Genomic DNA, 13,259 nt, shown 5'->3' with positions numbered 1-13,259 from the left:
GTTTGCTATATAACTTTCGTTCGCAAATGCTTCGTATTCCGTTATTGAAATTTTTCGCAGAAACTGATTTTTTGTTGTTTGCTCTCGATTTGAAAAAGAATGGTCCGCCATTGGGATATTTCAGACTTAAAGCCATTTCTGAATTGCTCGTTTAAAATGTGACGAAAATTCTCTCATGCTAGCGTCTTCATTCGATAATGTATTGAAGAAATGAAAAATACGCGTTAAGATGTTATATATTTTTGCAAGAAACGACGTCCCATATGGAAAAATGCGTAGTAGATTTTTTCCATGAATCGAACGAGAAGATTAGATCAAGATTTAATTGAGGGGGTTCTGTTGCACTGCGATCCAATGGTCTATTGTGTCCCTCATCAGAGCTATTCTCGCCAGAGCGTGATCTACAGCTCGCCTTCCAGGTCCAGAGATCTAATGAACTCCAGTAACTGGGATGGCTTCAAGAAGGCTACTTCCTCACTTCTACAAGTTTCTCGTTCAAAGCTGATTTTGCGATGGCTAGTGATGAAGAGGCATTCCGTCACCAGGTGATCCGGAGTTTCTTCCTCCTTCGCACAAAATCTGCACTCGTCATTTTTTGTTAGACCCACCCTCATGAGGTGTTTCCTAAGACGGCAATGCTCTGTGATGAATCCAGTGAGATACCGCCAGAGTTTTTCTCTTTCGGTTACCTCCTTTTCCTGAAACTCTTTCTTTTAGGTGCATTTGTCAGCACCACTGAAAGGTTCCGGGCCGATGAAAGGAGTTTGTGCTCCTTTTCTCTCTTTTCTCAATCACCAGGTGATTCCTTCCTCCCACAGAATCTGCGCTCATCTTTTTCTGCCTCATTCTCATGAGGTGCTTCCTGAGGCTCATCTTTGTTATCAATCTCTCAAAAACTTCAAGGGCTATCCCTACCAATCTTTCTGTAGAATGCAGACTGATAGTATTATGATATGATATTCGTTGGGCAAAATAATTATTAATTATTAAAGATATAACAGGAAAACCTTTATTAACTTATAATAAAAGAACTTTTTCGTGATATGAATTCTACTACTAAGCACCTTACGTCTTTAGTATTGCTCAGCACTTTCAGTGCAGAATCCTCAATAATGATCATACCAAAATTCAGCACTGAGTGACTTTTCAGTACTGTCAAGTAAAATTTAAATCTGAAGTAGTTAGAAATAAGCATTCTCTTGTAAATTTTGAGAATCGCAGTTCATCATTATTCGCAAATAATATCTAATTACAATTTCTTTTTAAAATTTTTTCTGCAAAGACAATTGAGCCAGGAACGTGGAGTTGTAATACAAAGGACAAAACCAAACCCTCGATGCCATTTGTACTTGAATAGCGTTCCAATAATTAGCATTCGAAGAAATCTCTTCAGCCGAAGCGAACAAGAAAACAATCGAATAGAATCCTGCGACGTAATTAAACAAACGAAGATTTCAACCTGTAGAGAACTCGATTAAGCCTAAATTCCACAACAAGTAATCGCGTAAGGAATGCCTTTCCCCGCAATGATTCAATTCCGAAGAGGCCCCCCAGCTTCCAGCGTTGCCCTTCCTCTGTAGGACTTCGTCCTGACCACTTTATCCAATAGCTCTTCTTTAATGGCGACCGACACTTTGGTTATTTACACCAAATGGGATCATTACCATGCTATATTGAATTGTAATCCCCCTGGCTTGATGCGGTAATGGGAGGGGTGAACGCAGATATCTGTTACGTGTGCAATATTGGTCTGGCCATATCCAATTTTTCACGCTCAATTAAGGGGCATCGGCCGGAACCTACAGCCCTAGTAGGTATGAAGGAGTCCCCCCTATTTGCCGTGGAGAATTCTCCCCAAATTGGGTTATCACTGCAAATGCAAATTCAATCTGAATTATTATGGGTTCCATTTATGAATTTGATCAAAGTGAAGGGTGTTTTTTTTAGAGCTATAGAACTTTAAATTGCAATAAATCAACGATGGATTATTCGATTGACATGAGTTTTATTTATTCGCAAGATAATCTAGTGGCATTACATTTTAAATATGATTTCTGGCATATGACCGCCACGGCTGGCTCGGATGAAGTCCAATCTGGACGTCCAATTTTCGATGACTTTTTCAACATTCGTGGCCGTATATCGGCAATAACACGGCGAATGTTGTCTTCCAAATGGTCAAGGGTTTGTGGCTTATCCGCATAGACCAATGACTTTACATAGACCTACAGAAAGTAGTCTAGCGGTGTTAAATCACTAGATCTTGGAGGCCAATTCACAGGTCCAAAACGTGAAATTAGGCGGTCACCTAACGTGTCTTTCAATAAATCGATTGTGGCACGAGCTGTGTGACATGTTGCGCCGTCTTGTTGAAACCACAGGACCTGGACATCATGGTTGTTCAATTCAGGAATGAAAAAGTTAGTAATCATGGCTCTAAACCGATCACCATAGACTGTAACGTTCTGGCCATCATCGTTTTCGAAGAAGTACGGACCAATGATTCCACCAGCCCATAAAGCGCACCAAACAGTCAGTTTTTCTGGATGTAACGGTGTTTCGAAATATACTTGAGGATTAGCTTCACTCCAAATGCGGCAGTTTTGTTTGTTGAAGTAGTCATTCAACCAGAAGTGCGCTTCATCGCTAAACAAAATAAAATGGACGTAGTGCGCGATACGTATTCCGCACAGAACCATTATTTTCGAAATGAAATTGCACTATTTGCAAGCGTTGTTCAGGCGTGAGTCTATTCATGATGAATTGCCAAACCAAACTGAGAACAAATCACTCGACAGGTGTTGAATCGGTCGCCATCTTGAACAGAAATGCTAACTTAAAGTTATATACCTCGAAAAAAACACCCGTTATATGCAGAAAATTCCAAAATACTTTAATCGCTTCGTTATGACTACACAAAGTGAAAACAACACCTTGTAGGATATTTTGAATAATCAATCCAATGCAAAATTTATGGCAAATATAGTCTTCTTTCTTCCTTCCTTGATACTCCCCTACTCTGATCGAATCAAATTAGAAAATTAGATTTTTGTTAAGCTGATCAATGTAACAGATTTGATGTCCTTTTTTCTCCATGTAATTTGGAGTCGATATCGCCATATTGTGCGATGGAAACGAAACGCTTATAACGATATTCCTTAACAGTTAGTCAATTTTCGTGTTAAGGACAATTTTCCGATTTAAGGTTTAAGCACATCTTTCATACTTCACACAAGAAAAATAAGAATAAATTTCAGGATTTAGGATAACAACAATTTGTCCATAATTTCAATGGTAATATCAAGAAAAGTGTCGAACACTAGAAAAGACTTTTTGTTCAGTTATTGGTATCGGAATCATCTATCGTTATTCTGCTATTCTGTGTAGCATAGTTTTGTGAGAAAACTAGTAAAAATGGACAAGGATTATGATACGTTTAACAAGAACGTAGTGAAATGAGATTGATGGGTAATGTATTTTTTATTAAAAAAGGTTGTGACCTCATGACATATTTTAATGTAGTTATAATTTTTTTTATCGAAATAAGAAAATTCAAAGAATTCAAAAACAGGTTTTCTATATGAGATAACTCTTCCTTAATCTACATATACTGTTTTTCCCTATCAAGAGATCATGAAACACATAGTCAACTACTCAGAAACGATATAATGTATCTGGAAAATATCCTCACTTCTTTTCCGATATTCCTATATTATCCTCATGACATGTTATGTTATATTTTAATTTAAAATTTTTTCAATTCAAAATCAATTTTCCATCGAATACATAGCATAACATAGGACCGATTTGAGAAGAAAACATGATGTAATGAATATTTCAAAATACTGGAATTTGGCATACACATATTTGAAATACAACGAAAAAAACGATTCTATGAAATTTTAATGGCAATGGAAACTTGCATGAATGAAATTCATGGAATGTCCAATCAAATAACTGAAAATGGATGGATAATCAATAAGTTAAACGAATAAACTTCATCCAAACAAACCCTAATTGTAATTTAATACAAAAAAAACTCAAACTTCACTACTTAGTTCAATTAGAATTGTGAATCACACTTCGAATATTTATGTGCAGTGTGCTTATTCATGAATTAAGAGATATGACAACGGCTTCAAGGGATGAATTTCGTACTGACAATTCTTCAACATTTTTTTCTTCAAGTATTATGAAATATCACCCTCACAATATCATTTTTTGCATTCTAAACCATGATTCCGGAAAATTATATCGTACATGTTTACTGAAAAGTTTGAATCCGTTGAATTCCTCACAGTTCAGACCGTGCACATTGATTCTGCAACAATGAATTTAGTTTTTTAATCAATTCGACCTAAGCGTTTTAAATTCTATTTCGTGAAAATTTACTTACTAACTATCAGCAATATTAGAAAAAGTATAGTACCAACGAGTGCAAAAATTAAATTTATCAATTGTGTGACTGCAGTACTCAGCTCCAGCTCGTGATGTCAAACTACAACACTCGTGAAAAATGTTCATTTTTTCCCACTACTATTTTGACGTTACCTATATTCAATTTCATTAAAAAAATCGTTCAACGACATCTCAACAGTCATGATATCAATAAATCAGTGATAAACCAGATCAATTGGTTATATTACTATGAAATCTGTCAAATACTGATACATATATTATGCATCTGTAGATTTCGAAAGCTTAAAATTCTTTCAACTTAAAAATTACACACATCAGAATGAAACTCAAGTACTGATCATCACTATGATGTCTTTGATGAATCATACGGAATTCAATCTAGACTTAGAACTGATTTAGTGTTCATAGAACTCACAGTAATGCATATGCTTTCCTTTCCAGTTTCGACGTTAGAGGGCGACCCTTCAACAAAGCACTCCACTGGTCAGATCCGAAAATGTTCGGACCTAGGGCATATTTCGTGACGGTTTCCAAGCCTGCATCTCTGACACTTGACGGAGTTCAACTAGATGACGAGGGGGTGTATAGGTGTAGGGTGGATTTCAAGACCTCTCGAACAAGGAACTTCGCTCTCAATCTGACCGTCATAGGTGAGTATAATAATAAAGCGTATGGATCTTTCAGTCCTCGGTAGCTCATTGGTGAGAGCGCTGGACTAGTGATTAGGAAGTTGCCGGTTCGATTTCCACTAGAGGAGTTGGTTTTTTCGAAAATAAAAATTTTCTATAATGTCAAAATATAAAATATTATCTTATAATAATAATAATATTTGCGCGATCGAGAAATCTTGCGGATCGGTATTCTTCTTTTGTCAACTTTGAACTCTTATTTCATTTGTAGATCCCTATTTTTTGTGAGTGTATTTTCGCGACAAATTAGCGTAGAAAATTGTACGTGCTTGGTTGCTATTTTCAACCAGCTGCAGAAGGCTCTATCGGATTTCACCGAAATCTGATAAATCTTATGAAAAACATGCATCAATCGATATGTGATAAAAAAAATTATTTGAATCATTCAACGCTGCAACGGTTTCGAACTTCTTGAGGCTAAAAAATTCAAACTAGATATCACTCAAGAAAACAGGCGAAAGGAAAGACAAAACTCAGCAGTTGAAATTACCACAAACTTAAAATCTCTATAACTCTCAAATTTCTCATTTGACATTTCCTTAAAACTTTGGCAAGTCTTTTTCAAGCCAAGATTGTGAAGGTGCTTCCTCTTCCTGGGAATTATTGTATTTCGTCCCCGAGATCGCTGGTGGACTCATCAGCTAGGAAATCCAGCGATCTCTGCCTAAGACACACCCTCTCACACCATCGTGAAGAGGTAACTCTGCTGCAACGCCGCGACCCCTCTAAATGCACCGGTGCCAAAATAAGTAGGACGCGAAACCCATAACACCATCGGTTGAGCAGACAGAGTCAGTACGAAACAAAGTGCGTTGCAAATTGAAAATCAATTAAATATCAAACAAAACAGATCGGTCCAGTTCAGCAAAATACCTTTCATGTTATTATTAACTAAAACAAATTATACCCAATAAGAGTTGTTCTGTTGTTGTTAAGTTTATTTACAGAATATTTATGATTTGGTAGCCTGTTAATGAGGTGTTGTTTTGAATGTTACTATGTAAAGGGTGTTTTTTTAGAGCTATAGAACTTTATATTGCAATAAAACAACGATGGAATATTCGATTGACATGAATTTTATTATCCGCAAGATAATTGTGGCATTACATTTTGAATATAATTTCTGGCATATGATCGCCACGGCTGGCTCGGATGTAGTCCAATCTGGACGTCCAATTTTCGATGACTTTTTTCAACATTTGTGGCCGTATATCGGCAATAACACGGCGAATGTGGTCTTTCAAATGGTCAAGAGTTTGCGGCTTATCCGCATAGACCAATGACTCAACATAGCCCACAGAAAGTAGTCTAGCGGTGTTGAATCACAAGATCTTGGAGGCCAATTCACAGGTCCAAAACGTGAAATTAGGCGGTCACCAAACGTGTATTTCAATAAATCGATTGTGGCACGAGCTGTGTGACATGTTGCGCCGTCTTGTTGGAACCACAGCTCCTGGACATCATGGTTGTTCAATTCAGGAATGAAAAAGTTAGTAATCATGGCTCTATACCGATCACCATTGACTGTAACGTTCTGGCCATCATCGTTTTTGAAGAAGTACAGACCAATGATTCCACCAGCTCACACAGCGCACCAAACAGTCAGTTTTTCTGGAAGTAACGTTTCGACATACACTTAAAGATTATCTTCACTCTAAATGCGGTAGTTTTGTTTGTTGACGTAGCCATTCAACCAGAAGTGGGCTTCATCGCTAAACAAAATAAAATGGACGTAGTGTGCGATACGTATTCCGCACAGAACCATTATTTTCGAAATGAAATTACATTACTTGCAAGCGTTGTTCAGGCGTGAGTCTATTCATGATGAATTGTCAAACTAAATTGAGAATAAATAATTTGACAGCTATTAAATCGGTCACCATCTTGAACAGTAATACCAACTTAAAGTTATATATCTTGAAAAAAAACACCCGTTATAAACGAAATATTTTGTGAACAAGGTTGGATTCAAGTCTTTGTTTTATCAATATTCATTACTATTATCATCTACCATTGTACCTACCAGTACAATTAAAGCAGCAATTGAACTTCTGGTGTTTCAAATCATGCATTTTAAAGAGCTTTTCTTCTTCTTCTTCTTCTTCTTCTTAATTTAAGCCTAGGGCTTGTATATTCCACTTTAGTCCTCGGTAGAGGTAGATATCCAGGAGTCTTTCCAGCGCTTAGGGGGTCTGCCGACTGGTCTTCTGGTACCTGGGATTCCGTCTCGGGCTATCCTAGCAATTCTGCCTGCGTCCATTCTGCTGACGTGGTCGTTCCAATATCGTCGTCGTTTTCTTCCCCATTTAGCTATGTCCTGAGTCTGGCATTCCTCTCGGATGGCTGTGTTCCTCTTCCTATCTCTCAGCGTGTATCCAGATATGGTTCTCAGTATCTTCATTTCTGTCGTTCTTAGGATGGATTTTGTCCTCTTGTTGTCTGCTCGAGTTTCTATGCCGTACGTCATGATGGGTCGAACACAAGTTTTGTAGATCCTGGCTTTCGAATGTTTACTCATATGTTTGTTGTTGAATATGACGTCGCGAAGTGCACCGGCAACCCTACATGCTTTATCTGCCTGTTTACGAACCTCGTGTGTTCTATCTTGGTTCGAGGATATCTCCACGCCAAGATAACTGAACGACATAACTTGTTCTATAGGTTGGTCTGCAATGACAAGTTTGCATCGTTTTGGTTCTTTGCTTATGACCATTGATTTTGTTTTTGTGATTGATATTTGCATGTTGAAGTTGCATGCCTCTAGGAAGAATGAATATAACAGTCTCTGTAGGTCATCCTCACATTCAGCCAAGATCACCGCATCATCGGCGTAGCAAACGATCTTTATAGCCCCTGTGCTTAGTCTATATCCCATTCCACAACTCTTGACGCGATGTATTATTTGGTCCATTATGATATTGAAGAGTAAGGGGCTTAATGAATCTCCCTGTCTTATACCCGTAGGAGTTCGAATTTCCTCAGTTAGATGTTGGTTTACAGATATATGTGTAGAGGTATCAGTGTTGAGTTGTTTCACAATCTTCAATATAGGTGTTGGTAGTTGTTTATCCTTTAGAATTTTCATGACATCCTTGAGTCTTACATTGTCGAAAGCCTTGGTGAGATCTATAAAGCAGAGGAAAGCGGGTTTTCCGTATTCTATTGACTTTTCCGTGATTTGCCTCAGTATAAAGATGGAATCCAATGTTGACCTGTTCCTCCTGAACCCCTGCTGTTCCTCTGATATGTTTATGTATCTGTAGATTATAGTCTCTAAGATTTTTGTGAAGAGTTTCATCACCGAACTGAGCAATGTTATACCTCTATAATTTTCTGGAACTCTTTTGTCGCCCCTTTTGAATATCGGAATGGTGATGCTTTTCTTCCAGCTACTTGGTATCTTTCCAGTCGTTAAGATTTTATTATAAAGTCTTGTGAGTTCTTCCAAAAGACCGACTTCGCCATACTTTATGAATTCATTTGGGATATCATCCAATCCAGGAGCTTTTCTATTTTTTAATTTCCTCGCTGATTCAGCAGTCATTTCAGCAGTTACTTCCACTATGTCATGGTTTCCTTCGTCGTCTACAGGTGGGGTGTCCTGATCAGAATTGTATAGGTTTCTGAAGTAATTCTTCCAGGTATCCTCGTCAATTTTTTGTGTTTGTGCATATTCGTTCAAGTCTAACTTTCTCCTCCTTAGCATTCCCCAGATTTTCTTCTGCGCTCCGTATAAGTCATGTTCCATTTCTGAAGAGAATCTCTCCCAGTATTCCCTCTTGATGTTTCGAATTTCTGTGTTTACTCTGTTTCTTATTTGAGTATAGTGTTGTCGTTCCTCTGGTGTTCTATTACTTCTGTATCGTAGATATGCGTTTCGTTTTCGTTTTGCCAGTTCCTTGATTTCGGGTGTGAACCATTGTTTTGTTCGATTGTGTTTGTTTGTATTGACTATTCTCTTCCCGATGGCTTCATTGGCTGCAGTCAGAACGTTCAACTGTATTTTATTCCAAGAGTTTTCTACGTCGTCCTCTTCCAAGATGGAGTTGCTTTCAATTTTTTGATATAATCGAGTTTGGTAGAGGTCCCTGGTTGATGGGTCGTTAAGAGATTCTATGTTCCATTTTTCTTTTTCGGGGCTTACATAGAGTTTCTTCTTTTGTATGTAAATACGCAGTTTGCAGAGCACCAAGAAATGATCAGAGCCTATGTTGGCTGATGTTAAACTTCTCACATCCAATATCTGGTTTGGATGTATGGCTCGGTTCGATAGAATATAATCTATTGTTGAACTCTGTCCTCGCGAGTTTTGCCACGTGATCTTATGTTGTGATCTATGCCTGAAGAAAGTGTTGTTTATTCTGATATTGTGACGAGCACAAAGGTCTACCAGAGCCTCTCCGTTCTCGTTGAGATGTTCCTCATTAAAGTGGTGTTTGACTCCTTGGATTACATTGTTTCCGATTCTGGCGTTCAGGTCCCCCATTATCAAAATTCGTTCATTCTGTGGTATCTTAGATATTTCTTCTTCTAGGGTTTCATAGAATTGGGCTGTTTCTTCTCTGGGCTTACTAATGTCCGGGGCATACACGCTGAAAAGATGCAGCCTACCAGTCTCGGTATTCAGTGCTACCCTTAACAGTCTTTCATTAATGTAGTGTACTTCCTCAATAGACTGCTCGTATCTATCAGATAGTAGAATTCCCACTCCTGCAGTTGCCCGTGATCTATGTGAGACACCGCTGTACAGGAAAACGTAACCAGGAACTTTAATGCTACCTTTACCCTTACGTTTGGTCTCAGACACAGCACAGATGTCTATTTTGTGCTGTTCCATCTCAAGCAAAATCTCTGTGTTCTTCCTGTTCCAAGACATTATATTCCAGGTGGCTGCTCTTATTACCTTTTTTCTCCAACGCTGTTTTCTTTGCGATGTCTTTGTTTTTGAAATCGTTGTCCTGTTTCTCGCATGAGTCGTTACCGTGTTATCCGTCCAGTTCCGAGGCCTATCGTTGGTGCTTTGAGCTATGGATTCTTTTTACGTCAGGTAGGTCGCTAGCCTTGCCTGACAACCTTCCTCCTTTCTCATCCTGGACTTAGGACCAGGCAAAGGTGGAGTTTTAAAGAGCTTTTCACCAATATTAATAGAGAAAGTCCAACAAAATCTCCCCAAACAAAAATTCGACAATTTTAAGCAGGTTACTTTAATGGAGGAACGAAGTGAACTGTCTCGCCATCTGTTTAATAATATCAAATTATGCTTAGCATCCTCAGACGCGTCCTAATGAAATTGTACCGCAGTCGTCTTCTCATCTTGACGAAAGAGCTCTAAGACAAGAATGACAATCTCGGCCGAGGAATTTTACCCCATTCAAACGTGTATGGCTGGAGCTCCCCCTCCCAAATGGTTTTTTGACTATAATAAAGTTTGAAGAAAGCGAGACAACTGCGTGTAGCTCTCTGGTGATTCCTCAATAAGCTGCATTAGCTCCCCCTAGCCTGGCGCATATCAAATTAATAACTTTTTCGTTGAAAGTCATCTTCATAACTGGATGCCGCGCCAATTGAATTACTCACCATACCAGGACTTGACGTTAGATGTGAGTGACGGCTCTGGCAGTTTCCATTTTTGAGGGGATAGAGAACAGTAGATGTATACGGGAGGGATGATGAAATGAAATTTTAATCCAACTCACACGGAGAGTTGGGTCTTGTAAAGATTTTACACTAGGTGTTTAAAGATGCATGGAATGGCTGGGGCAGCAAGGGATGCCTTGAAATGGACAAAATAGTCGACCGGTAGGGATATTTTGATTTCTGTTATTTTGCCACTTGGGTTGGGGATAAGGTTGGATTTTCGGATAAGAAACAGTTAATTCAACAGTCTTTTACCAGTATCGAAGTTTGCAATGAGCAAGCACTAAAATAGTTTGATTAGCTGATATTACAGATCAAAAAGCTGCATTTCAGAACTTATAACAGATTGGGATAAGGAGGAAAGAAAGACACCCCTTCCAAAGAAATATGAATCTTCGAATAATCATATCGTGAACAAAACTAGCAATAAGGCTTTCATCAGATATTTCCTTATTCTGCCCATAAAGATAGGAAATTATATTGCAACTTGAATTTCTCACGCCAGAAGCTAAATTTAGGTTCAGTGACGAAGAACTGTTGCAGATCTTTTTGTTCCTTCATGAAAACTTATATTTGCTTCTACTAATAAGAAGGCAGCTTGGTACAGTTGCTGATCTATGTTTTATAGAGTAATAGACCATAAAGATTTTATCAATTGCTTCATAAATAATGGTACCAACTCACAAAAATGAGGAAGGCATTGACGTTAAGTCCGCGGCTTTTGAGCGTTCGTCTTTCATGCGTTAATTGAGCCCTTGAAGGCCACATAATATACCAATATACAGTGCGTAATTGGCTCATGAATGAACGACTACTCAAAACTCCTGAATTCAGATCAGTCACTCCCTCAATCCTTTTTCGATATTCTTCAAGACTTTTCTGTAATAATAATAATATTTATTGATCCTGTGGATTGAAATATAACAATATAGGACAAGTCAATTACAAGAAGGATCTATGCATTATATGGATGTAATAAGAAATTTTTCAGCTGTTTACATTATATTACCTACATACATACTCCTACAACATAGTCCTAGTTGATTGATATTTCTCTTGAGATTTTTGGGTACTATTCCAGTTGTTCAGATGATAATTGGAATAGTTCTCGTTGATATCATTCCACACTAGCGCTTTATCTGAAATTCGAGGTTCCAATATGGTCTCCGGTCGGTACTTGAAGTAGGCCCTTTTTCAGAAATCATTATTTTTAATATGGTTGACAATTCTTGGTGTAGTATCTTTTCTACGCCATCGTGTCTCTCTTTATATTCATTTCCTGCAAACATTTGACATCCTCCTGGGATATGATGGATTGTCTCATTCCTAGGACACCCATATCGGCTTTGATCGTCAGTAATTGTTTTATCCTTTATGATATACTTTCCGTAATTTCTCGTTGTGATCACTTGATCTTGGATGGCTGAAAAAAAACCTTCCGTTTCTGGGTACATTGCACCTGATGTTAGCCAATAGTTCGACTCTTCAATGTCGACATGATCCTGGTTCATCCCCTTAAAATGTCTTCCATATATGGGCTTTTCTCTCCATCGTTGCAGTTTTTCTTGTTCTGTCTAATGGTTGTATGAAAATTGCTCCTTGTGCAGTTGTAAAGGTGTTGATTCGTCTGCTTCTCACAAAGTTTTTTGAACCTTTGATGTACTTGCTTGATGATGAATATTCTCGTAGGATTTCTATCTGCCCACGAGCAAGTTCCATGATGTCCATAAGGCCCCTGCCTCCTTTATTTCTCAGCAGTGTTGTCCTCTCAATGCTGCGTTTCGGATGTAGCTTGTTTGCCTTCGTCATCAGTGTTTTCAGTTTTCATTTTTGATGTCTGTTTTACTCCTATTCCGAATTATGTTAGAATTGAATATGCATGTGTATTGATGGCTCCCATCATGTTCCTGCTGTTGAGGTTTGTTTTTAATTTTCTTTCAGTTCTCCTAATGAATTCGGTAATTAAGTCTTACATCATTCTCTGGTGGTTGATTCGACGGTTCTGCTTCATCCCAAGGTTAAGATCATCCGACATTGTTCATATTTCCTGTTCATCCGCAAGAGTAACCGGTTCATCTTGAATTCTTCCTCGCACCACGCTGAGAGTACGACACTCGTAGGTATGGAATTCCATACCTACATCTTTTGAAAAACTTTCCACCAGTTTGACCATAATTGCTAGATGGTTCTTATTGCCTGTTATCAGTTTCAAATCATGCATCTTCAGCAGATAATTGAGGATGATGAAACTACTATTACCTCTAATATTGAAACCCTTTTCAGTAGCTTTCAGCTTTTTGGAGAGTGGGTTCAGCGCCGAGCTGAACCATTAAGGGCTCAAGAAGTCTCCTTGAAAAATTCCCCTCTCAATTGGGATCTACTTGCTTGTTATGTTTGCCGTGGAAAGCTATATGTTCGTTTTTCAATTGCCCATTGAGAACTTCAGGAAATTTTGTATAATTGTATCGATCTTATATATTTTGATTTTTTTTAAGGCAGAGGCTTCATTTTCAT

At 38.2% G+C, this 13,259-nt stretch overlaps 1 protein-coding gene across 1 annotated transcript in view; it reads left to right on the top strand.

Annotated features, from left to right (window-relative positions):
• The window catches only part of LOC123680036 (nephrin-like), a 410,663-nt gene that overhangs the window by 292,262 nt on the left and 105,142 nt on the right, over positions 1 to 13,259 (top strand). The window contains exon 3 of the mRNA XM_045617684.1: positions 4,861 to 5,069. Coding sequence (XP_045473640.1) covers positions 4,861 to 5,069 — 209 coding nt within the window. The remainder of the gene's footprint in view (positions 1 to 4,860; positions 5,070 to 13,259) is intronic.

Source organism: Harmonia axyridis, chromosome 1 (assembly GCF_914767665.1).
Source record: "Harmonia axyridis chromosome 1, icHarAxyr1.1, whole genome shotgun sequence".
NCBI classification, from domain to species: domain Eukaryota; kingdom Metazoa; phylum Arthropoda; class Insecta; order Coleoptera; family Coccinellidae; genus Harmonia; species Harmonia axyridis.
This window is presented reverse-complemented; position numbering and strand designations above follow the sequence as displayed.